Consider the following 27,687-nt stretch of genomic DNA (forward strand, 5'->3'; position numbering starts at 1 on the left):
AAAAGAATCTAATGCCTATTTTCCTATACAGTGCCAATGCACAGAAAAATAAAAACTATAAAATATACAACTATAAATTCAATAGTTTGACTTTTATCTCATTTTTTAAAAATGAAGATAAAACTTTTAAAACTGAAAATACAAAAACTGAGTACAAAAGATAATGTACAGAAGCACTATGTTACATTTCACAATTTCAAAGTAAAACTAAATTTTGAGTGCTGATTTAATTAGGCATGCAAAGGTTGGAGTTTTCATTCTTTAAAGTGCTTCAGCATTTCTTACACTTGACATTGACTTTCTTACACAAGGAACATGTGTTAATCTGGTGGTTGTTCCCAGGAATTCGTGATTATTTTCTTCGAATGCACCTGCATTCTCTCCAGCAGAACCATCAGGCATGTGTTTGCTGACAAGATTGATGGCAATCAGAGGCCATCCTGTAGTGTTAGACCATGGAGTTTGGAATCCTACAGCTTGGATTGGAGGCCTAGATTCCCCCACTTGGTCCTATGACTACTGACATAGTTTGGTTCACTTCTTTATTAAATGTGGCTAGGTTTCGAAGGCTCTTGAGGGAAGATGGCGGCGTAGAGGGCACTGGGCTCACCTACTCCTACTGATCACTTAGATTCCACCCACATCTGCCTAAATAACTCAGAAAACTGCCAGAAGAATAGCAGAATGGACTCTCTGGAGCCAAGTGTAGACAAGAGGCCCACGGAAGAGGGTAGGAAGGGCGGAGAGGCGGTGCGTGCTACACGGACTGGTGGGAGGGAGCTGAGGTGGTGGAGGGGCAGCCTGCCGGGCAAGGTAGAGCCCCCAAAGTCTGCCTTGCAAAAGCGGAGGGGCCGGACTCTATGAGTTCAGACAGCCAGTGGGACCTAACATCTGGAATGTTAAAAGTCAACAGCTCTGCTCTCGGAGAGAGGGGAGGGCAAGAGGACACCAGGAAGGAGAGTTGCTGAGCCCCGGAAGACAGAGCTCAGTTTGGTGGGGAACAAAGGCGCTGGGAAGCACCATCTCCCTCTCCCATCCGCAGCCGAAATTCCAACGTTTTTTATTTATTTTTGGGACAGAGAGAGACAGAGCACGAATGGGGGAGGGGCAGAGAGAGAGGGAGACACAGAATCAGAAGCAGGCTCCAGGCTCTGAGCCATCAGCCCAGAGCCTGATGCGGGGCTCGAACTCACGGACCGCGAGATCGTGACCTGGCTGAAGTCGGACGCTTAACCGACTGCGCCACCCAGACGCCCCAACGCAGCCGAAATTCCAAAGGGAACCAGCTCCTGTCACCGAACTTGCTTGCACCTTGCAAGCACCCAATGCTGTGCTTCTGTGGATCCATCCCTCTGAAGGGTCTGCCTCCCTCCTGGTGCTGCAGGGCCCCTCCCGCAGGGGACCACTGACAGCAAAGCAAGCTAAGCCTGCCCCTTCTGCCCCTGTGCACCTTGTGGATCCACCCTGGCTAATATGCCAGATCCCATCAGAGCAGCACCACAAGCCCGGCAGTGTGCAAGTAGCCCAGACAGGGCCACACCACTCCACAGTGAGTCCTGCCTCTGGGAGAGGGGAAGATAGGGTACACACCAGTCTGATTGTGGCCCCAGAGGTGGGCTGGGGGCAGACATTGGGTCTGACTGCAGCCTTGCCCATGAACACAGGTTTCTCCGGACAGCACAGGGGAAGTGCCCTGCAGTTCCTCACCACTCCAGGGACTGTCCAAAATGAGAAACAGAAAAATTCTCCTCAAAAGAAACTCCAGGAGTAGTGACAGCTAACAAATTGATCAAAAAACGATTTAAGCAATAATGGATCAAGAATTTAGAATAATAGTCACAAAATTAATCGCTGGGCTTGAAAAAGCATAGAGGACAGCAGAGAATCTATTGCTACAGAGATCAAGGGACTAAGAAATAGTCATGAGGAGTTAAAAAATGCTATAAATGAGGTGCAAAATAAAATGGAGGTGGCCACAGCTCAGATTGAAGAGGCAGAGGAGAGAATAGGTGAATTAGAAGATAAAATTATGGAAAAAGAGGAAGGTAAGAAAAAGAGAGTTAAAAAAATCCAGGGGTATGAAGGGAGAATTAGAGAACTAAGTGATGTAATCAAATGGAACAATATCTATATCATAGGAATTCCAGAAGTGGAAGAGAGAGAGAAAGGGGCTGAAGGTGTACTTAAACAAATCATAGCTGAGAACATCCCTGATCTAGGGAAGGAAAAAGGCATTGAAATCCAAGAGGCATAGAGAACTTCCTTCACACATAACTTGAATTGATCTTCTGCACGACATGTCATAGTGAAACTGGCAAAATACAACGGTAAAGAGTAAATTCTGAAAGCATCTGGGGATAAACAGGCTCTAACTTACAAAGGGAGACCGATAAGACTAGTGATGGATTCATCTACTGAAACTTGGCAGTCCAGAAAGGAATGGCAGGAAATCTTCAGTGTGATGAACAGAAAAAAAGTATGCAGCCAAGAATCCTTTATACAGCAAGTCTGTCATTCAGAATAGAAGGAGAGATAAAGGTCTTCCCAAAAAAACAAAAACTGAAGGAATTCATCACCACTAAACCAGCCCTACAAGAGATCCTAAGGGGGATTCTGTGAGTGAAATGTTGCAACGACCACAAAGTACCAGAGACATCACTACAAGCATGAAACCTACAGACATCACAATGACTCTAAACTCATATCTTTCTATAATAATACTGAAGGTAAATGCACTAAATGTTCCAACCAAAAGACATAGGGTATCAGAATGGATAAAAAGCAAGACTCATCTATTTGCTGTCTACAAGAGACTCATTTTAGACCTGAGGACACCTTCAGTTGGAAAGTGAGAAGATAGAGAACTATCTATCATGCTACTGGAAGTCAAAAGAAAGCTGGAGTAGCCATACTTATATCAGACAAACTAGACTTTAAATTAAAGGCTATAACGAGATGAAGAAAGGCATTATATAATAATTACAGGGTCTATCCATCAGGAAGAGCTAACAATTATAAATGTCTATGCACTGAATACAGAAGCCCTGAAATACATAAAACAATGAATCACAAACATCAGCAACCTTATTGATAAGAATGTGGTAATTTCAGGGGACTTTAATATCCCACTTAAAACAATGGATAGATCATCTAGACACAGAATCAGTAAAGAAACAAGGGCCCTGAATGATATATTGGATTAGATGGACTTGACAGATGTATTTAGAACTCTGCATACCAAAGCAACAGAATATACTTTCTTCTTGAGTGCGCATGGAACATTCTCCAAGATAAATCACATACTGGGTCACAAAGCAGCCCTTCATAAGTATAAAGAATTGAGATCATACCATGTACACTTTCAGACCACAATGCTATGAAACTTGAAATCAACCACAGGAAAAAGTCTGGAAAACCTCCAAAAGCATGGAGGTTAAAGAACACCCTACTAAAAAATGAATGGGTCAAACAGGCAGTTAGAGAAGAAATTAAACAATATATGGCAACAAATGAAAATGAAAACACAACAATCCAAATGCTTTGGGATGCAGTGAAGGTAGTCCTGAGAGGAAAATACATTGTAATCCAGGCCTGTCTCAAGAAACAAGAAAAATCCCAAATAAAAAATCTAACAGCACACCTAAAGGAACTAGAAGCATAACAGCAAAGACACCTCAATCCCAGCAGAAGAGAAATAATAAAGATCAGAGCAGAAATAAACAATATAGAATCTAAAAAACTGTAGAGCAGATCAATGAAACCAAGAATTGGTTTTTTGAAAAAATAAACAAAATTGATAAACCGGTAGCCAGGCTTCTCAAAAAGAAAAGGGAGATGACCCAAATAGATAAAATCATGAATGAAAATAGAATTATTACCACCAATCCCTCAGAAATACAAGCAATTATCAGGGAATACTATGAAAAATTATATGCCGACAAACTGAACAACCTGGAAGAAGTGGACAAATTCCTAAGTACTCACACACTTCCAAAACTCAAACAGGAAGAAATAGAAAACTTGAACAGACCCATAACCAGTGAAGAAATTGAATCAGTTATCAAAAATCTCCCAACAAATAAGAGTCCAGGACCAGATGGCTTCCCTGGGGAATTCTACCAGAAATTTAAAGCAGAGATAATACCTATCCTTCTCAAGCTGTTCCAAAAAATTGAAAGGGAAGGAAACCTTCCAGACTCTATGAAGCCAGTATTACTTTGATTCCTAAACCAGACAGAGACCCAGCAAAAAAAGAGAACTACAGGCCAATATCCCTGATGAATATGGATGCAAAAATTCTCAATAAGATACTAGCAAGTCAAATTCAACAACATATAACAAGAATTATTCACCATGATCAAGTGGGATTCATTCCTGGGCTGCAGGGCTGGTTCAACATTTGCAAATCAATCAGTGTGATACATCACATTAATAAAACAAAAGTAAAGAACCATATGAGCCTGTCAATTGACGCAGAAAAAGCATTTGACAAAATTCAGCATCCTTTGTTAATAAAAACCCTTGAGAAAGTCGGGATAGAAGGAACATACTTAAACATCATAAAAGCCATTTATGAAAAGCCCACAGCTAATATCATCCTCAATGGGGAAAAACTGAGAACTTTCCCCCTGAGATCAGGAACACGACAGGGATGTCCACTCTCACCGCTGTTGTTTAACATAGTGTTGGAAGTTCTAGCATCGGCAAACAGACAACAAAAGGAAATCAAAGACATCAAAACTGGCAAAGATGAAGTCAAGCTTTCACTTTTTGCAGATGACATGATATTGTACATGGGAAACCCTATAGACTCCACCAGAAGTCTGCTAGAACTGATACATGAATTCGGCAGTGTCGCAGAATACAAAATCAATGTACAGAAATCAGTTGCATTCTTATACACTAATAATGAAGCAACAGGAAGAGAAAGAAACTGATCCCATTCACAGTTGCACCAAGAAGCATAAAATACCTAGGAATAAATCTAACCAAAGATGTAAAAGATCTGGGTGCTGAAAACTATAGAAAGCTTATGAAGGAGATTGAAGAGAATATAAAGAAATGGAAAAACATTCCATGCTCATGGATTGGAAGAATAAATATTGTTAAAATGTCACTACTACCCAAAGCTATCTACACATTCAATGCAATCCCAATCAAAATTGCACCAGCATTCTTCTCGAAGCGAAAACAAGCAATCCTAAAATTTGTATGGAACCACAAAAGACCCCGAATAGCCAAAGTAATTTTGAAGAAGACCAAAGCGGGAGGCATCACAATCCCAGACTTTAGCCTCTACTACAAAGCTGTAATCATCAAGACAGCATGGTATTGGCACAAAAACAGACACATAGACCAATGGAATAGAATAGAGACTCCAGAATTGGATCCACAAAAGTATGGCCAACTAATCTTTGACAAAGCAGGAAAGAATATCCAATGGAAAAAAAGACAGTCTCTTTAGCAGATGGTGCTGGAAGAACTGGACAGCAACATGCAGAAGAATGAAACTAGACCACTGTCTTACACCATTCACAAAAATAAACTCAAAATGGATAAAGAACCTGAATGTGAGACAGGAAACCATCAAAACCCTAGAGGAGAAAGCAGGCAAAAACCTCTCTGACCTCAGCCGCTGCAATTTCTTACTTGACACCTTTTCAAAGGCAAGGGAAAATGAACTAAAAATGCAAAAATAAAAGCACAAATGAACTATTGGGACCTCATGAAGATAAAAAGCTTCTGCACTGCAAAGGAAACAATCAAACAAAACTAAAAGGCAACCAACGGAATGGGAAAAGATATTTGCAAATGACATATAGGACAAAGGGCTAGTATCCAAAATCTATAAAGAACTCACCAAACTCCACACCCGAAAAACAAATAATCCAGTGAAGAAATGGGCAGAAAACATGAATAGACCCTTCTCTAAGGAAGACATCCAGATGGCCAACAGGCACATGAAAAGATGCTCAACATCACTCCTCATCAGGGAAATATAAATCAAAACCACACTCAGATACCATCTCATGCCAGTCAGAGTGGCTAAAATGAACAAATCAGGAGACTATATATGCTGGCGAGGATGTGAAGAAATGGGAACCCTCTTGCACTGTTGGTGGGAATGCAAACTGGTACAGTCGCTCAGGAAAACAGTGTGGAGGTTCCTCAAAAAATTAAAAATAGACCTACCCTATGACCCAGCAATAGCACTGCTAGGAATTTATCCAAGGGATACAGGAGTGCTGATGCATAGGGGCACTTGTACCCCAATGTTTATAGCAGCACGTTCAACAATACCCAAATTATGGAAAGAGCCTTAATGTCCATCAACTGATGAATGGATAAAGAAATTGTGGTTTATAGACACAATGGAATGTTACGTGGCAATGAGAAAGAATGAAATATGGCCTTTCGTAGCAACGTGGATGGAACTGGAGATTGTTATGCTAAGTGATGTAAGCCATACAGAAAAAGACAGATACCATATGTTTTCACTCTTATGTGGATCCTGAGAAACTTAATAGAAGACCATGGGGGAGGGGAAGGGGGGAAAAAAGAAAAGAGAGGGAGGGAGCCAAACCATAAGAGACTCTTAAGAACTGAGAATAAACTGAGGGTTGATGGGGGGTGGGAGGGAGGGTGATGGGTATTGAGTAGGGTACCTGTTGGGATAAGCGCTGGGTGTTGTATGGAAGCCAGTTTGACAATAAATTTCATATTAAAAAAATAAATGTGGCTAATACTAGTAACTTCTCTAATGCAGTTACTCTGAATCTTAATTACAAAGATATCATCAAGTGCTAATCCTGGTATTTGGTATACAGTAAGTTCTCAGTAAGTTAGAAGCTGTTATGGTTGTAATTTCAGAGAATGACTGGAGAGCCACGATGCGATTAAATGGAATGGAATTGTTTGTTTCGTTTTGTTTGCCTCATTCTGCAGCATGCAGTGACTAAGTTCTGGCCCCAGATTGGTTTAGAAACAGTCATTTGGAGCAATGGAAATTTTGCCTCCTGTGGTTTACTAGCCTGTAGGATAAATGTTTTAAGTTGAGTTTCCTGGGAAACAGACTGAGAGGTAGAGATTTTCCTGAGGGAGGTTTGTGGAGAGCGCACTCAGGACAGCACCTGAGAACACAAGACAAGTTGAAATGCTGGGTAAAGGCTCAACAGAGGCCTCAGTAGGTCTGACAGCCACTACACATAAATGGTAGTTCAGGTTGTCCTGTATTGAGGTCAGGAAGCTACATCTTTGTACTCTGTAATTGGCCAGTCACTAGAAGTGAGATATCTCCAGGAAAAAGACACTTAGAGATGGGCATGCAAGCTTCCTTCTGTGGCTAGCAGTTCCTGGGGAGGGGCCTCAGGAATGAGCTCTACAGGAAACATTTTCAGCAGTGGGAAGGTTGAGGAATTCGTGTTTTGAACCTGAAAATTGGGAAGTGGGGAGAGGAAGAAGATGTGAGCAGTGCACCACCATTTCCACTACAAATGACATTTAAATGTATGTATTTAAATTATATATTTACATTCACTTATGTATTTATAAATACATTAAAAAGTATATGAAATATATATTTTGTGAAAAAATCTTACTTTTTTAAAACTTGAAATTAATATATGAGACACATAAAAAAATCTTAGTTTTTCAAAATTCATTGAACTTAAAAATATTGTAGTCCAAGGAGGATTAAGAGGTACAAACTTCCAACTATAAAATGAATCAGGGGTGCCTGTGTGGTTCAGTTGGTTAAGCGTCTGACTTGACTTTGGTTCAGGTCATGATCTCATGGTTCGTGGGTTCAAGCCCCACATCAGGCCGTCTGTTGGCAGCGTGGAGCCTGCTTGGGAGTCTTTCTCTGCCCTTCCCCCACTTGTGCTTGCTCTGTGCCCTTTCTCAAAATAAATAAATAAACTTTAAAATAAAATAAAGTCACAGGAATAAAAACAGCATAAGGAGTATTGTCAATAAGATTGTAATAACTTTGTATGGTGATGGGTGGTGGCTACTCTTGCTGTGGTGAGCATTTTATAAAGTACATAATTGAATTAGTGTTGTACACCTGAAACTAATATATCATATGTCAACTATACATCAATTAAAAAACAGTTTGTAGTCCAAGCACCAGATTTATTTGTTTGCTTATTGTTGGGGAGAGGGGATATCTAAAGCATAGATTCTTTAAGTGATCAAAGCAAGTAACACCATTGATGACAAATTTAGATCCAGAATTCATGTTTTCAGGTTCTTCTCCCTCATTGGCTTCATTGGCTTAAAGCCTTCATTGGCTTAAAGTCCAGGTAGAGTTTTACATGTTGTTCTTCAACTGTGTAATGGATCTTTAACAGTGTTTTCCTGCCATGCTCTATAATTGCCAAAGTTTGGATTTTCTACCCAAACGAATCTATTCTATTCTGGTTTTTTCTTTATTCTATTCTTTAATCTATTCTTTTAAGGTATGCTTTCACCTAATTTATATATGTGAATCAGAGATGATTTTAAGAAGCCCAAGCTGGGGTGCTTGGGTGGCTCAGTTGGTTGGGCATAAGGCACTCAGTTCAGGTCTTGATCTTAGGGTTGTGAGTTCAAGCCCTGCATTGAGCTCCATGTTGGGCATGGAGCCTACTTAGAAAATGAATGAATGAATGAATACTAAAACTTAAAGTATGAAAACTACTGCTTACAATGAAATATAGCATCTCTTAATATTTAACTGAGGTAGACATTAATTATGTTCAATAATATTTTTCATGGATTCTCAACTAAAGAAATAATGCAGAATCTGCTTTTTTATGGAATTGAAGTTTGCATGAATACCTCTATATCCTTCCGTTATTATTTTTAATCAGAAGTACACATGTGCTTTCCTGACATCTGTATTCTAAGTTGTGTGATTCATTATTTTTAAGCTGGGATAACCTGATTTCACATATTTTTCCATGAGTCAGAGGCAAGTCTAGCTGTTGGTTTGTTATTGTCTGTGCTTTTACATAGCAAGCCTGTACTTGCCATCATTTTTCTGCTTTGTAGTTTTAATCTCTTAACCAGTCATTTTGGGAATAGTCTTTCCAGTTTTCAATGAAAACCAGACAAGAATGGTCATGGATTCCTTAAAGATTAGCAAATTTTTTGTTATTATTATTTATTTAATGTCTTGGGTTTAAATACAACCAGGAAGTCTGCATCAGCTGCCTTGATCTTGGGTCTTGCTTTCATTTGTGTAATTCTTAAAAAAAAATTGTTTTTCTCTAGCGTTTCACAAATCTTTTGCTTGGGCAGCTTAGAAACTCAGCTGGGATAGATGATAAATTAGCAAAGCAACAAGGTACCTTAACCATAGACCAGATACAGTGGTCGAAATTGCCCCCAAAAGGTCACTAATGTTCATGAAACATAACAGGACATCTGAATTCCCTGAAAATTAAACATCTTCTAACTGCTGTAGTTTCATTTTTTTTTTCCAGGGGTAAAGAAAATATTCCTTCAGTGCCTAATGAGAATCTGCATGATAAATGTGAACCTAAATAGGTCAATGTATTCAGAGAAAACCAGCTGTTTAATATTAAATTTGATTTATCCTATTGGTATTTTTAGATGCCTCCTTTTACCTAGGTACAAAGGAGAAAATTGTGAATAAAAGCTCCTTTCTTGACTCACATCTCCTTCCAGGTACATTTCCACTCATTTTCTCTTAAATCCACCAACTTTTTGCCCACAGCACCCTACAAAAACATTTTCAAGGTCAGCAATGACCATGTTACTGCTGCATCCAGTGGTCATTTCTGAGTCCTTGATGGAATTGACCTTTTAGCAGCATTTAGCACAGCTGATCACTTGCTTTATGAAACACTTTTTTCATTTTGCTTCCAGGACATCCAATTCACCTGGTTTTTCTCCTCATTTTCTGGCCACTTTTACTCAGTGTCTTTTTGCTGTTTCTTGCCAATCCTACAACTTCTAAATACCAGAACAGTTCAGTGCCCATTCCTTGAACCCCCTGTCTTCTCTAGCTAAACTCATTTCTCTCGTGATCTCATGCAGTCTTACTGATGCATCTGTGTGCTGTCATCTCCCAAATGTATATTTACAGCCCCGCCTCCCAACTCTAAAATTCAAGCTCATGTATCCAGCTATTTTCCAGAAACTTCCATCTGGATGTCTAAAGGATATCTTAACATGTCTAAAACTGAACTCCTAATCTTCAGCCTCCCAAATCTGTTTCACCCACAATCTTTCCCACCTCAGTTAATTCCAGCTCCATTGTTCAGGTTGCCCATGCCGAAAACCTGGATATTACTCTTGGTTTTGTTTTTGTTTTTGTTTTGTTTTTGTTTTTGTTTTGTTTGTTTGTTTGTTTTTTGATATAGTCAGTAATCTGTCCACTCATGTTCTTAGTTCTGTCTTCAAAACATGTCCGCCATTTCTGCCGTGGCCCCCTGGTCCAGTCTACTACCGTCTGGATAGCCTGCTAACTGATCTCCCTCTGCCTGCCCTTGCTCACCTGCCATTTAATCTTAAAGCAGCCGGAGTGATTATTTTAAAATGCAAATCAGATCATGTCATTTCTCTGCTCAAAATCAGCCAGTTTTCACCATGAGTTCTACTTAATGCCTGTTGACTTGTAAGTGTATATATGTGTGTGCCCAAGTGTGTGCATGGAAGAGGGGAGGTCAGTGTGGCTAGAACACACTAAGAAAAAGGAAGGATGGTAGGAGATAATATCAGAGAAGTCACGAGGAGTCAGCTTATGTAGGGTTTATAGGACATTGTAAAGATTCTGGATTTTACTTAGAGTGAGGAAGGGCCATTGGAGGCTTCTGAGTAGTGGAAGAGCATGATCAGACTTACTTTTTCATAGGATTACTCTTGCTGCTGTGCTAAGAGTAGATGAAGGGAAATGAACAGAAGTGGGAAGACCAGTTAAGAGGCTGTTGTGGACATCTGGTTGAGGTATGATGATTGTTTGGATGAGGGTGGTGACAGTGGAAGTAGTGAGAAGTGGTCATATTCTGAGTATATTTCAAGTTAGAGCTAACTGGATTTCTTTTTTTTTTTTATGTTTGTTTAGTTTTGAGAGTCAGAGACAGAGTATGAGTCAGGGAGGGACAGGGAGAGAAAGGGAGACATAGAATCTGAAGCAGGCTCCAGTTTCTGAGCTGTTATTAGCACAGAGCCCAACTCAGGGCTTGAACCCACAAACTGTGAGATCATGACCTGGGCCGAAGTCGGATGCTTAACTGACTGAACCACCCAGGCACCCCGATCTAACAGGATTTCTTGATAGATTGGGTATGGAATGTGCAATAGAAGAGTCAAGGTTATCTTCACAGTGTTTGGTCTGAGCAGCTGGGGCTGCATTGAGATAGGGAAGATCATGGAGAGAGCAAATCCTGATGAGCATTTGTGGAGCTTAGTTTTGGAATGTAAATTTGAGATGGCATTTAGTGTGCATTCATTAAATATTTGCTGGGCTAATCATAAAAGTAGCAAATATCAGCCCTACTTTCCACTGTGTTGGTTATTCCTGCATCTAGAGCCCCTTTTGTCCCACCTCCGATTGTCTTCGGGTTTGTGGAGGGGTAAGATGATTGTAGGGGTCAGATTATTTCACATACAGATAAGAACAGTTTCTCTTTCTCTTGTTTTTAATCATAAGCTGAGGTCTTCTGTGAGCGAAAAGTGGGCTTCTTCTTTTGCTCTGAGGTCTATTGCTCTGAGGTCTTCTGTGAACGAAAGGTGGGCTTACTTCTCAAGGTGACCCCACTTATGAAGGTAGTGGGGTTTCAGTTTCATCTGTTTCTTTCAGTCTATTCCCCAGCCACCATGTCATCCACATTTCTCCATTACAGATTTTGTTGATACCTCTCCATTGTTGTTATCACACCCCATCTTATCTCTGCTGTTTTAGTTTGTGTTTTTATATCCCTCAACTGTCATGTTAGTGTTTTGTTTTTATGAAAGAGTTGAGATAAATGCACACATTCCATCACAGTTCATAAACATTTCATGTACATACTTTTCCAGGATCTGTATGTTTTAAGATTGAGTATATTTTTTCATGCAAGTATGCAAGTAAACACTAATTTTTTTCTTCAAGTTAACAAAGAGACATTAAGACGTTGTATTTGTCAAAATGTTTGGAGTCACATGTTGCATTAATTGTAATGAGTTCTGTGCTCCTGGCTCATTATCTCTTCTCTTACTTTTAGACAATCCTTATTTGTGAAATTGCATGAGCTCCTAGTATAGTCTCTGGAATACTTTGGACTCATTTGTTGAATGTATGAATAAATTATAGAAGAATTGCCCATTATTGAAGTCCTTATTCATTCTCAGGTTAATTCTCCAATACCTCACTGAATTGATATTTGAATGTATACCCACTATGGATAATATGCTATGGATATATAGTAATGACTTAGAAATAGGCCTTGATCTCAAGACATTGCAAATGTATACTCATACAGAGAAAAAAATCACATACAATTAAAGAGATGGACCATAATAAAGGGCATAGAAGTCAAATAATTTAGCGGGGGTCAGGGAAGTGAGGAATTTTCATGGCAGGGAAAATTAGGATTTCTTCATGAAAGTGGTAAAACATTTGAGATGGGTCTTAATGAATTGCTAGTGTTCAATATGAGAAGTGGGAATGGAGGCTAGTAAGTGGGAAAGTGACGGGCAGGGAAATATATTAGCTGATCCATGTTGTCTTTGCTGGATTAGAGTGGTCAGAGGAACTTGAAATATAAAGTTGGAAAGAATTTGGAGCAGATGTGGTTGGCTATAGACTCTAGGAAAGAAAGAATGTGGGTGTTTTTCCTTAGGAGGACACAAAAGGTTAATCAATAGGAGATTGCTATAATCATACATTTTCTTTGGTAAGATTATTGTAAAGGACTTAAAAATTGATTGAATGTTGGCAGGAAGAGATACACATGATATTCCTCTGATATTTGAGCCCCTATTCTGATAAGGGCATGGGTTCTATGTTTGGACATAAAGGAATCAGAAAAGAAGGCAATATGGGAAGATACTGGGGTTTTTACATGTATTACATTTAGAGTGAATTTCAGGTGGGAATGTCTAACAGGGGTAGAAACTAGAGCTTTGGAAGAAGGGACTAAAAATAAGATCTGACACATTCTGTTCTGTGATCGTTTTCTGTGGTTTAACAAATTTGTTACATTGAAAATTTAGTTCTTAATATAGTAACATCCACTTTAGAATCATTTTTATTTTTTATTGCAAGGCTCTTGATTTAAAAACAAACATATTGTGGCTTTTAAATTTCTTTTCCATGTTGAATAAATCATTGTGCAGTGACATCATTTTTATATTTAGTTCTTAAATGTAAGATGATTACATAATATCTGTTTATATTTTTGTGGGGCTGTTATAAAATTATTAGTCATTTGAGTACTTTTAAAACTCAATGCCATAATGTACAAATAATTTGAAGGAAAACATTTTTACTCAAGGATATCAAAATAGAAACTCCTCCAGATCTGTTCTTACAAATTCTGTCACTTTATTTTCTTACCCTTAAAGTACGTGTTGTGTATTCTGGTGTATATATTATAGTCAACATAAGCCATACTCTTTGTCTTCATCTAGGAAACTTAAATGAGGCTAAGTTGAGGGGCACCTGGGTGGCTCAGTCAGTTAAGCGTCTGACTTCAGCTCAGGTCATAATCTCACAGCTTGTGGGTTTGAGCCCCACATCAGGCTCTGCACTGACAGCACGGAGCCTGCTTTGGATTCTCTCTCTCCCTCTCTTTCTGCTGCTCCCCCACTTCTACATGTGTGCTCTCTCTCTTAAAATAAGGAAACTTAAAAAAAAAAAAGATGATTTAAGTCTGAACTTTGAAGACAATGCCCCTTTTATCATCAAGCTTGGAATGGGTGGTAGTAGCCAAATGTGATACCAATCTGAGTTCTTTTTATTTCTTCGGAAGCAACTTGTTTATGTTTTCCATTCTGAAAGCTTACATAATTTTCCTTCACATTCAGAAATTTTGCCAAAATATTTCTAGGTTTAAATCTTTTTATCCCATTATATTTGATGGTTAGCAAATGCTTTAATATAAAAAAATGGCTTAAGATTATTGAAATTTATAGTCCTGGAGATGTTTATCACATTCACTCTATACACCTCTTAGGTTTGATTACTTATATAGAATTAATATAACTGGATGGGGTGCCTGGGTGGCTTAGTCAGTTGAGCGTCCAACTTTGGCTCAGGTCATGATCTCATGGTTCATGAGTTCGAGCCCTGCATCGGGCTCTATGCTGACAGCGCAGAGCCTGGGGCCTGCTTCGGATTCTGTGTCTCCCTCTCTCCCTGCCCCTCCCTGCTCACACTCTCTCTCTCTTTCTCAAAAAATAAATAAATATTAAAAAAAATTAAATGAGACTAAGTTGAGAGTCAGTAATATATTATTGCTTACATTTTAAACTTTTAAAATATTTAAAATTATAAACATTATAAAGGCTAATACTAATCTTAAAAGGGAGATATGTATGTAATGAATTCTCTTTTCTGTCTTCAGTTTTACTTCCCAGAAGTTAATATTCCTAATGCCATGTTATGTATTCTCTTCAACTTATTCCTATATATATATAAAAATTCATATCTTTTTTATGTTAATAGTGTGAACTTAAGTATGTATATTATCCTGTAACTTTTTAAACCGAAAACTTGTCATAAGTATATTTCCTTATTAGGCTTCTAGGAAAGTCAGAGAGCCATGGATATCTGTACTTTACTATTTCATCCTGTTGAGAAGTTTTCTAAATGCTATTAGAAAGATAGTGAAGAGGCTTATCTAGGAAGAAGTTGTCATGGCCATTGTCAAAGAGGTTACTCTCTGCGTTCTCCTCTAGGATTTTTATGCTTTCAGGTCTTACAGTCAGATCTTTAATCCATTCTGAATTTATTTTCGTTTAAGGTGTAAGAACATGGTCCAGTTTCATTCTTTTGCATGTTGCTCTCCAGTTTGTTATATATGCACAATGGAATATTACTCAGCCATAAAAAATAATGAAATCTTGCCATTTGCAATGACATGGATGGAGCTAAAGAGTATAATGCTAAATTAAATGAGTCAGAAAAAGACAAATAACATACTTCACACATATGTGGAATTTAAGAAACAAAACAAACAAAGGGGGAAAAAAAGAGAGAGACAAACCAAGAAATAGACTCTTAACTATAGAGAACAAACATTGTGGGATGGGTTAAATAGGTGATGGGGATTAAGAAGTGCACCTGTTGTGATGAGCACTGGGTGTTGTATGGAAGTGTTCAATCAGTGCATCGTACACCTGAAGCTAATATTATTCTAACTGGAATTTGAATAAAAACATAAAAAAGATAGTGAGGAGACATTAAAGAATCACTATACTATGTTTTTAGCTACATTAGTGAATCTGAACATTATTTGTGCAAAGCTGCTAGAATGTGATTCCAAGATCTCCAGTCATTGTTTCAAACCACACATGCTGAAGTCATTCTGTGTTTTAATCTGTGCAGGCCCCCTTCAAATGTGAGGCGATATGATTGGACAAAGACAATGTTAAATCCTGTATTCTTATACCTAGCTAGTTTGAGAAAGTATCAGTAACATAAAGGCATCTTTCCCAGACTTTGAAAGAAACCATACTATGTTTCATCTGTTTGAAATCAGATCAACCTTAAAAACTATACTGATGCATTTGGCTGGCATCACACGAGGGAGTTTTATAGGCTCCTACAGGACCTGAGGGTGTGTTAAACACCACATGCAATTATCTTTTGCAATGTTTACACTGAAAGATGGAATAGAGATATGAATATTTGGCAAGTTATATGTTTTCCTTTAGAGAATGAGATTAAATCAAATGCACACTCAGACTTACCAAAACTAACCTTTTTTTTGCTCTCTATTCTGATGCCTCCTTGACTTAGATCTTTTTCTAACCTAAGATGTAGTTCACAATGAGGGAATCATCAAGTGACATGTGGACAGATTGGTAGCTTGGGTTTTTGCTTTCTGGGAGCTACAACTTTTACTGCATTGAGGTTCTGGCCAGCTTTAAGTAGCAGGAAGTGAAAACAATGGTGGTGCCTGGGTGGCTCAGTTGGTTGACTTCAGCTCAGGTCATGATCTCCTGGTTTGTGAGTTTGAGTCCCATATCAGGCTCACTGCTATCAGTGCAGAGCCTGCTCTGGATCCTTTGTCCTCTGCTCTCTTTGCCCCTCCCCCACTCATGCGCGCGCGCGCGCGCGCTCTCTCTCTCTCTCAAAAATGAATAAACATTACAAAAATTATGGGCGGTTTTTACAGATCACATCATCTTACTAAAGGTATGATCATTAAGATTTACTAGTTATAAAACTGATCTCAGAATTATTAAAAATCAGAATAAAAATGAAATAAATATTAAAGTCACAATTATAAATGAAATATTATAATTTTAATAGTATAAATAATTAAGTATTTTATAAGTGGTTTTTTTTTTAATTTTTATAGTGCTAACAATAATGATTCCATTAAAAACACTGATTGCAGATTCAGTGTCTCCCTCTCTCTCTGCCCCTCTTCTGTTAGCACTCTGTATCTCTGTCTCTCGAAAATGAATAAAAACATTAAGAAAAATTAAAAAAAAAACACTGATTGCAGAGCAGTAGTTTGAAAATTCCATGTCACATTATTTCCCAATCCTGAACTTGATCACATACTTTTTATTAGTTTATGATTTGCTATGACTAAATGAGTAATACCTACCTTTTTATTTTAGTGTTTTCACTGGTTTCCAAGCTACCTTTTTTGACTGTGAGTTCTTTACGTATCTCCGTGGTGTGTTTATCTTTCCTTATTTCCTGTCCTTCTGGCACCCCAGTGTGACCTACATTAGTTGATTGACAAAGTGAATTTGAGGGTATTGGACTTGCTCTATTGCAACCCCTTGTCTATCTCAGGGCCCACCGAACCACATTGGTGCTTTGATTTTGGCCCATATTTCTACTTCATTCTTATTGTTGTACATGATTCTTGTAATCTTCAACAAATACTTTTCTCCCTCCTACTCCATTTGATCTCTCATGCTTACCTTAGTGGAGAGAGTGACTTGCCATAGTTAAGAACTATGTAGTCAGACAGACATGGGTCCAAATTCTGTCTTGTCTTCTTACTAGTTGTATGACTGGGCAAGTTAATATTTTTAAGTCTCAGTTAATTCAGTTTCCTTCAATATAAAGGACAGCTCACCAGGGTTATTCTGAGATTTTGGAAATAAAGCACTTAGCCCTGCCCTTGGTACGTGGTATTCAAGGGAAGCTTGGTAGTCACAGGTTTGAGAAGTTAGTGTTGGAAAGGGGAACTAATTTCTGTAAAAATCAGGAAAGGACAGGTATTGTGTGGTAATAAAGGGATGTTTTAGGAGGTAGGACAGTTGAAAGAGCATATATCATACAGTTAAAAATAATAATGTATATAAAGTTCTTATCCATAACTCTCAGGTTAGATGTGTTTTCAGAATTCAGAATTTTGTAGATTTTAAAAGGTATGTATATTTCATATATTACATAAGATCTCTAGCAGGATATGGGGTAACATTCTTAAACAAATGGATATTTATGTAGGAAACACTTATATACAAATTTTTATACAGAAGTATTAGCCTCCCATCATTATCTCCCATAAATTCAAGTTAGATAGTGTCACCCAGTGAATTATGAAAAAACGTACTGTTACAATTTTGAATCTTGGGGTTATGGATAAGTGTTTGGGGTTCTGAAAAATAAAAGGAGATTCTGCATTTTCTTATTGTGAGCCAAAAAGTACCATGTGGGTGTTTTCTGTATTTCCTGAACATGAGGCCATGGATATTTTTCTTACTTCCAGTACCCATGGCTCATTCTCCTTCCCAGATACCCTTGCCAGTTCACTCCAGATTTATTTCTTCTGAGAATTAAGGGAGGGAGTGAAATACAGCTCTCTCAGTAGGAGTTTCCTTGTTGGACATGGAAAATTTAGGTCACATTGAGAAATATTTCTTTTCTTTATTCCTGAAATTTGTTAAGATGTAAAGTGTATAATAATATCTGGGGAGAAAAAGATGTTACAATCAGTCTCCATTTCTTCCTTTGTGGTTAAAAGCCATGTCCTCTGAAATATTTTAATTCAAAAAGTATTTGGCAATATTTGTCTTCAGATGCGATATCCTGACAGTTTTAGACTATGCATATTTTACCTTTTTTGTCTAAATACTTAGGAGCTTTTAGAGAAAGATATATTGTCTTATTAACTGGTTGACGTTGCTCTTTTTTTCACTAATGAGGATCTATATGGATTTTCAGTTCATTCCTTCCTATTTTCTATTGACTTGGGGAATTTGCTATGAGAATGAAAGTTGTAATTAAATCATAGTTTGGTCATACATAACTGTTAATCAGAATTGATTCTACTATTTTATTTTATTTTTTTTTAGTGTCCTACTAAAACCAAAGCAACATTTGGTGTCCACCTCAAAATAGTAGGAGACTGGACAGGTATGTAGAATATAGAGTTTTAAGATACATGCTTTGAAAATAATGGGTCATATAATAGTTTGCATGTGTTTAAGTAATAGAACTACCAACATATTTAGATGTGTATATGTTCTCAGGCTGTGGTTTTGTTTTCTTTATTTGCTTATTAAGTTTTGACATTCACATTTTCTTTTTGTAGGATGAATTTTTGCAACTCAAATACCTTAGATATCAATAATTGTTAATAATGTATTGTTTTCTCTGGAAATCATTGGTTTCTGCCTACTTGTCAGATGCACTGGCAATAGAAGGAACAATGAAATGCATGTTTTAGAAAACATGATTTTAAAATTAATGGTTGGTTTTACTCTCAAAATAATCAACACCTGCGATTGAGATCACATAAATTATGTTTCACTTCTTACATGATCTTTTTGTGGTATTACCTATGTGTACATAGCAATTCCACAGCATCTTTGAAATAATGGTCATTTTTAATAGCAAGTCTATTGATGGATGATATGTTATTTATTCAATAAAAACTTTTGTGTTATCTGAGAGATGCATTATATTAAGAGTTCTGAGTAAATAAAAAGAAACATTATTCATTCGTCTATTCCCTTGGTTCAACAGAGTAACTGACAAGTGAGTGCTCAGTATATATTAGCTTATTGGCTAGTTGTTTAGTTTGGTTGCTCAAGGGAAAAGATGTAGGTATAAACATGAATGCAAGTATAAATAAAAATATTTTCGAATAGAATGCTAAACTAGGAGTTGGTTTGTGAAAACTATAGGGAATCAGCAAACGGTAGATTCAGTGTAGTCTAGGGTTATAGGAGCTTTACAGAGAAGATAGTATTTGAGCCAAACCTTGAAAATCACACAAGTGAAGTAGGTCATTTAAGTAAAATTCACAGCATTGTCAAAAATCAGAGAAGGTAATGAGTAAACCATATTTGAGAAAGGTGTATCAATCAGCTTAGCAGAAGCAAAGATTTTGTTCTGGGGAATACTATGGAATATCCATTTAGAGTCAGCTTGGTAAAGATTTTGAATGCCTTAACAAGATATTAAAATAACTTAGAGGTGCTAGAGAACATTTGAAAGATTTAGAGCATCATAAAAAATAGTATTTAATAATTTTCCAGTTGAATGGGTTAGAATCAAGGAAAGACTAAGACTGGAAAACAGAGAAGAGTCAGTGGGGAGGGGTGGGAATAGGTACAGGACTCGAAGGAGTGGTTTTAAAAGCACAGGTTTGGGAAATTAGCATTGGAAAGGGGGGACTAATTTCTGGAAAATCAGTAAAGAACAAGATATTGTGTAATAAGAAAGGGGTATTTTAGGAAGGACAGTTGAAAGAGCTTATACAGTTAAAAAATAATAATGTGCATAAATTCTTTGTCTATAGAACAGGTAGCCAGCTTGGAATTGGAGACTTAATGAAAATGGAGAAAATATACAACATAGTATTTAATGGGAAAACAATGAAATTAATCAAAAGAGCTTTGAGCAGTAATGACCTATGGAACTGTGAAACATCAGGCTTAAGTATAGTTTAATACAGTCTAGCTCCATCCATGTATTATACCAAGTGAAATAAGTCAATCAGAGAAAGACAAATACCATGTGATTTCACTCATATGTGGAATATAAGAAATAAAACAGATGAACACAGGGGAAAGGAAGGACAAAAAGAAAGAGAGAGAGAAAGGGAGAGAGGGAGGGAGGGAGGGAGAAACCATAAGAGACTCTTAAAGGTAGAAAACAAATTGAGGTTTGATGGAGGTTTGGTGGAGGATGGGTGATGAGCACTAAGGAAGGTACTACTGCTGAACACTGTGTGGTGTATGTAAGTGATGAATCACTAAATTCTGTTCCTGTAACAAATATTGCACTGTATGTTAACTAAAATTTAAATAAAAAATAGATAAAGTTTATTTTATTGCATTCAAGAAAATATCATGGTAGCCCCTTATTAGAAAAACACTGGTGTAAAAGAAAAGAAAAGAAAGGAAAAGAAAAGAAAAATGCTGGTGTGGTATGAAAATAGTAATTCTCATGATAAGCCCAGAACTAGTGGATATAATCGCAGCTGTTTTTCACCCGTTTGACAAATAAAGAAAGAGCAAAGTTCTTCTCTGGTAAGAATCCCAATAAAGTAAGAATTAGCTTCAGTAACGAATGGTAATCACTTAAATTCCAAAACTGAAGGGCAACACATTGAAGATATAATTGAATTTATCATGGTAAGGAGAAACTTCATGATAGATTATTACTGGCTATTGTTGTTGAGTTTCTTTATAAAGTCATTTTCTATTGTCAGTAGCTCATTAGAATAAATGATTATCTCATCATTTATTTCAATCTTTTCTATTAGGAACACATAATAGTTTTAATTTTATCTTCCTATTTTATGTACTGTGCCATTGAGAGAGAAAACAGATCATTCTATTCAGAGTTTAGTTCCAGTCATATGCTTTTCAATTAATAGACCTTCTTGGTTGTTGATTTTAAATATTTGTTAACTTGGAAAAAAATGTCAAGCATTCATGCATAGAACCCCTAAATAATTCTGCCACTATCTGGCACTTTAGTTCAAAACAAGGTTTAGCTGCCTTAAAACAATGGAATTATAATTATGGAAGGAAAACTGGGGACATTACTCCTAAGATCAAGGATCATTGGATTTGTTCTAAAAGAATTGACTAAAACTCAGTATTAAGAGCAGTAGGGGTAGGAAATACCAAAGGGGTGTGTAACAAGTAGAATACCAGAGGTTTGCTTTTCCAAACTGACAGATATATTTTATAGTTACTTTTTCTTCCCTGAAATATGTTCTGCCCTGGGCAGGCCTAAAGAACAGGTTTAAGACTGCCCCATGGATGATCTTTCTAAGAGTAATCAATGATACCCAGCAGTAGAGTGACCAAGAAGCAATCAAAGCGGCTACATAGCACAGGACAAGTCTGGCTTTTTATTATTTATTTATTTATTTATTTATTTACTTACTTACTTATTTATTTATTTACATTTTAGAGAGAGAAGGAGAGAGAACATGTACGTGAGTGGAGGAGGGGCAGAGGGGGAGAGAATCATAAACAAGCTCCACACTCAGCATGCAATCTGATACGGGGCTCAATCCCATGACCCTACAATCATGACCTGAACTGAAATCATCAGATGCTCAACCATCTGAGTCACCCAGGCACCCCAACTAGCTTTTTATTTTAACCAGGTCTCTGTTGTACTTCTGAAGTGTGGGAAGAACTCATTAAGTTTGGAAGACTCTTCAAACCTCTTAAACACATTTCAGGTTTTTTCTTTAAATGATGGGAATAGAGGGGGTAGAGTGAATTACTCAAGTGGATTTATCTTTGACTTAACGTTTTGTTGCTTTTCTAGAATAAGTCATGCTTTCCATTTTCTAGAATAAGTCATGCTTTCCAATTTCAGATGCATGGTTACAGATTGCCTATTGGCTTGATTACCATTCTGACTATCGAAAATTGTTTTGTTACTTTTTGCATTAGATGTCATTACTATTGAATAATGTCTGAGATCATGTTAAACTACTGGGTATTTTAATGGCCTAGATAACAACTTACTCTAGAGAGGTTTAAGTTTTACTACAAAACCTTTTTATACATAATATCTGCATTCCAATTAATCTGAAAATTTTGTCATTTTTCCATTCAGTAATTAATGGATTGACAAGTGGATAAATATGCAACAGAGGGCTTATTGTATATATCACAGAACAGCTTTTCCTTGAATCTTGGGTATTCATTTCCATATTGTCTGCTTGGGGGCGCCTGGGTGGCGCAGTCGGTTAAGCGTCCGACTTCAGCCAGGTCACGATCTCGCCGTCCGGGAGTTCGAGCCCTGCGTCAGGCTCTGGGCTGATGGCTCGGAGCCTGGAGCCTGTTTCCGATTCTGTGTCTCCCTCTCTCTCTGCCCCTCCCCCGTTCATGCTCTGTCTCTCTCTGTCCCAAAAATAAATAAAAACGTTGAAAAAAAAATTAAAAAAAAAAAAAGAAAAATCTTGCTACAGTCAGAAGAATGGATTTTGAACAACTGTGGTATCCACCTTACACTATATGTATCTGTGAATGGCTTTTAATTGCTGTAAGAAAAGCAAAAAATTAAAAATACTCCTATTGAATACCAATACTATTTTAGAGAACATGCCCCCAAAAAACTAGATTCCAAATAAGTTTGAGTAAACTGACCTTTTTGAACAGCACAGATCATACTTGCACATATGAAATATCATGGATCTTACAAAGTGCATATTCACACAGTGTAAACCTTAGTTCAAGCCCAAAATAAGTATGAATTATCAATTGCTGTACCTACAAAGGAGTGACTAGAAATACTCTTTTTGTTGTTGATATGACTAGCAAATTACAGTGGTTAGTCATTTGTGGAAAATAACATTTAGACTATCTGTTACTTTGGCTAATAATGAAATATAAACACCTACTGGATACCAGACACTGCACTGTGTCTGGAGATACAGAATTGACCAACACAGATAAGGTATCTGCACTTATAAGGACTATATTCTAGTCAGTAGAGATCTCCAGTAAACAAAAAACCAAATCAATGTATAATATGTTAGATAGTGATAATGCTATGAAGAAAAATAAAGGTAAGAGAGTACAAATGATGAAGGGTAGGAGTGCTGTTTTAGATGGGGTGTTTAGTTACATGCAAGGAGATGAGGGAATAAGTCAAGTGGATTTCAGGAAGAAGTGTATTTAGAGTATGCAAAGAGAAAGTACAAAGTCCCTGAGGTGGTAATAAGTTTGGATATTCAAGGAGCAGCAAGGAGGCCAGTGGGTCTGGAATAGAGACAGTGAAGGGGTGCGTAATAGAAAATAGATCAGAGAAGTGAGCAAGAGATTGGACACTATAGACTATAGGAAACCTTGTAGTTTTTAAAATTTATTTATTTAAATTCAAGTTAGTTAACATACAGTGTAGTATTGGTTTCAGGAGTGGAACCCAGTGATTCATCACTTACATATAACATCCAGTGCATTTTTATGTGATTGAGAAAAAAGGTATGGTTTTGAAATCTAAATCTGAATCATCATCCATTTTGTTTTAATACATACTACCTAGTGGTTGTCAGGCTAAGGTTATTTATTTATTTATTTATTTATTTATTTATTTATTTATTTATTTATTTATTTTAAATGATTGAGTTTAGGGAGAAGGAAGAAAAAGTGGGGCTTCAGAGCATTGCAGAAAACAGGTCAAACTTTTTATTTGGGTGGGGAATGTATCATCATTTTAGAGATGATTCAGTAGTGGTTTTATCTCCTGCCATATGGTGCTGGTTTACAGGTTCTGGTAGCTTAGGGTCCCATTAGCCTTCATGGATGGTAGTAGCTTCTTTCTACTTTCTGGATTTCTCCATTGTTCTTGATTTAGCTTCAGTACTTCCTTCGCCTAAGTCATTAGTTCCCTGCATTAAATTCCTTTCACTTAAATCATGAAGAGTTCACTTAAATCATTCTTGGTTTTGGTTGGATTTGGAGGTCAGCGAAGCCTTTTTGAACAGAACTCTGAATCTGGAGAAGTAATAATGGGGAAGATAAGAGGACATGTAAAACCCTGAGGCAGTCCAATGTTTGTGTTCAAGGACCAGTTAAAACTGGAATGTTGTAGGAAATAAAATCAGAGAATACCCATGGACTGGATATGGTAGGCTCTTATAAACTTCAATTTTATTATAAATGTTATAGAAAATCATTGGAGGATTTTGATTTGGGTCTGACTCAGATTTTAAAATGGTAACTGTGGCTGCTGTATAGAGAATATGATAGGGGTAGACAAGAGTGGGAATTAGAAGTTGAGTTAAGAGAGAAGCTCTTACTGCTGTCTAGACAAGAGAAGGTGCTGGTATGTGTAGGGTGATGGTGACTGGGTCATGAAGAGTGGGTGGATTCTGAGGGTATCTCACAGCTGTTGTTGAGGGACTGGAGGTGGGATGTAACAAGAGTTAGGAATCAAAGACAATTTAAGGTATTTAGTATCAATAGGTAAGTGGACAGTGCTTCTGTGTATTGAGATAAAGAACATTGTAGCATATCGGAGGCACAAGAGTGGACATTCAAATTCAGTTTTGTACATTTTAAATTTGAGATGCCTCTTAGACTTTCAAAAAGTAACGTTGAATAGGTCTTTACACGTGTGAGTCTGGAGGTAAGAGTAGAGATCCAAACTTGAGAATTATTATTATATTCATGGATCTAAAGATACAAAGTTGGTTAGTAATTCTCATCTATGTAAGATTTATATACATTTTAATGTACATTTATATATATATTACATTGTATATATTATATATCGACATTGTATGTGTTTGCACTGTATACCATTACATTAATATATCTTTTATAGAATTTATGTACATTTTATATGCCTGCTTTACATTCTTAAAATGCAATTACAGATACTATGTACACAAATAACTTATAAAAACCAATATAATGTCCTAACCTTAGTATAAAGGAGCTATTAAGATAAAGTCATTTATAGAAAATGATTTACATTTCATATTTAAATTTTCAAGCATGACTATATTAGAAGTCATAATGAAATAGGTGACTTAAACCACATATAAAATGATCATGAATAAGACACTTCTAAATATAGAATCCCAATACAACTGAAATACTATGAGCACTGTTTTCTTTATGGTGTGATTTTACAAAATAGTGAACTTCTTTTGGTTAAATTCTAGTCACAATAATTTACAATATTACTTCAGTGTACAGGGTGGTTGCAATGTTGGGAGTTTTGGCACATATTTAGGTCATACAAAACCTTTGCATTTTTTATCATTATAAATGAGTTTTTCATTTACGTGAATGTCTAGCAAGTCATGAAAAGCATGCAGGAAGTGAGACAATTCCTGATGTCTAATGTCTCTGATCCCTACCCTCTAAATTTTTGTAACTACTGATCATCATTGTGAGATCCAAATTACCTCCCCAAATTCTCAAAACTACTCCTACGAGGTGGCACTGTCCTGTCAAGAGTAACTATTTTAAGGTGTGTAGAGGGGAGCCTGGGTGGCTCAGTTGGTTAACCATCCAACACTTGATTTCAGCTCAGGTCTTGACTTTATGGTTTGTGAGATCAAACCTTGCATCAGGCTCTGTACCAACAGCATGGAGCCTACTTGGGATTCTCTCTCCCTCTCTCACTGCCCCTCCCCTGCTTGTGTGCTCTCTCTCACTCTCTCTCAAAATAAATAACTTAAAAACAAGGAAACATGTATAAATAGAGAAGAACTATAACAGAGCCCTGAGACTTTTAACATGTAGAGTCCAGCAAAAGTGACAAAGAAGGAATGGCCACTGAGGAAAGAGGGAGAGTTTGAATCCTGGACAGAATAGGGCAATATTTCAAAAAAAAAAAAAAAAAAAAAAAAAAAAAGAAAAGAAAAGAAAAGAAAAGAAATAAAGAAAAAAGCATTGATCAATTGAAACAAATGCTACTGAGAAGTGGAGTAGAGTGAGGGCTGAATAAAGACACTGGGAGCTGTGTTTTTAATGAAGTATTGGGAACAGAAGTCTGTCTGAAGTAGGCTCAAGAGATAGCAAGAGAAGTAGAGATGGTCCATATAGACAAATCCAGAGATATGTTGGGGGCAGCTCCTATGAGTTCATTGGGTCATTGAATGCTTCTCTTCCAACTTTGTTAAGTCAGGGTCATGTTTGACAGCTTTAAAATCATCCACAGTGTATTTATTCCACAGAAATTGACAGACACCATAAAATAAGGATTTAAGAAATGTTTTTAAAGACTTGCCTGTTAAGTATATGCCAAAACACTACTGGACAAATTCTAAGGAGTTTTGATATAAATGAAATAAAGAAATAAGTCAGTAGCTGAAGGAAGGAGGATATAGAGACAAGGCAGATGTGAAAGCACATACAACATAAATACAGGTACACACACACACACACACACTCACACATATATTTAATGTGAACTGTTGTAATATGTTTACATACTTCGGGGAACAATGAGTAATGAGAATGAAGTAGAGGGAAAGAGCAAAGTCCACAAGGGCCTTTTAATGCATTTCACAGAAATTGGATTTCAATGTGCAAGTGGAGGAATTGACCGTAGATAAGGCATCTAGGCAGTTCATGCTTCATAACAGATTGGAAGACAGAGAAGATGGTTCCAGAGCATGGCTACCAATGGATTGGTAGGCTTGGATTGGGAAGTGTGGGATTTCTCTTCTGTTTTTTTCTGTTTCCTTGGTGAAAAAATAGTAAGCTTATCACTGAGACTGAGGATGTGGGAAGATATGTTGAATTTTGAGGAGGAGGAAGTAAATTGATGAATGAAGCATGGTAGCCCTTCTGAGATATGCCAATAGGCCTACTAAGATATGTGGTCCAAAATTTAAGTGAGACAACTTAGAATAATTGTGAGTTTTTTCCCCAGGATAGCTGGTCTTCAGATTAGCTACTGAGCAGGTAGGGAGATGGTGGTGTTGGATTTTACGAGCGTTGGTCCACTTCTGATTGAATTCGCTACAACTGTCACCTCCAATTCATTCTCTGCAGTGCAGCCAAAGAAACTTCAAAGCCTGAATCACATTAAATCACTTCTCTTCAATCACTTTAATAGCTTCCCATTGTTCCTAGGATAAAGATAAAAAAATCCTCATAGTGGCCTAGAAGGGCTCCCTGCTCTGGCCCTGACCTACCTCTCATCTTGATTCAATTTGTTTCTTCTTCTTTACACTATAGCAGCAGTGGCCTTTTGGTTCCTTTTATTTTGCTTGTTTCCTCCCACCCCATGTCTGTCCTGATCCATATGTTTACAGTACTCTTCAGCATCCTGCTCACCCCTACCCATACATGTACCTGGGATCTTTAGACCACAGCTCAAGAGTCTTCTTCTGAGAAGCATTCTAGACACCTCAATTTTAGGTGTTTGTTATAGGCTGCTATATTTCTTTCCTTCTTAAAATTTTTTTAACATTTATTTATTTTTGAGAGACAGTGAGACAGAGCATGAGTGGGGAAGGGGCAGAGACAGAATCCAAAGCAGGCTCCAGGCTCTGAGCTGTCAGCCCAGAGCCCGACGTGGGGTTTGAACTAAGGTACCGCGAGATCATGACCTGAGCGGAA

The 27,687-nt window shown here is 37.3% G+C and overlaps 1 protein-coding gene across 5 annotated transcripts in view; it reads left to right on the forward strand.

The window, feature by feature from the left end:
• Positions 1 to 27,687, forward strand: part of NOX4 (NADPH oxidase 4) — a 168,233-nt gene that overhangs the window by 70,217 nt on the left and 70,329 nt on the right. For all 5 annotated transcript variants that reach the window (XR_007144956.1, XM_047823952.1, XM_047823954.1 and 2 more), the window contains one exon: positions 18,478 to 18,538. Coding sequence is in view for 4 of the 5 variants with exons in the window: in XM_047823952.1 (XP_047679908.1) it covers positions 18,478 to 18,538 (61 nt within the window). In the remaining variant the exon portion in view is untranslated. The remainder of the gene's footprint in view (positions 1 to 18,477; positions 18,539 to 27,687) is intronic.

Source organism: Prionailurus viverrinus, chromosome D1, assembly GCF_022837055.1.
Source record: "Prionailurus viverrinus isolate Anna chromosome D1, UM_Priviv_1.0, whole genome shotgun sequence".
Classification (NCBI taxonomy): Eukaryota; Metazoa; Chordata; class Mammalia; order Carnivora; family Felidae; genus Prionailurus; species Prionailurus viverrinus.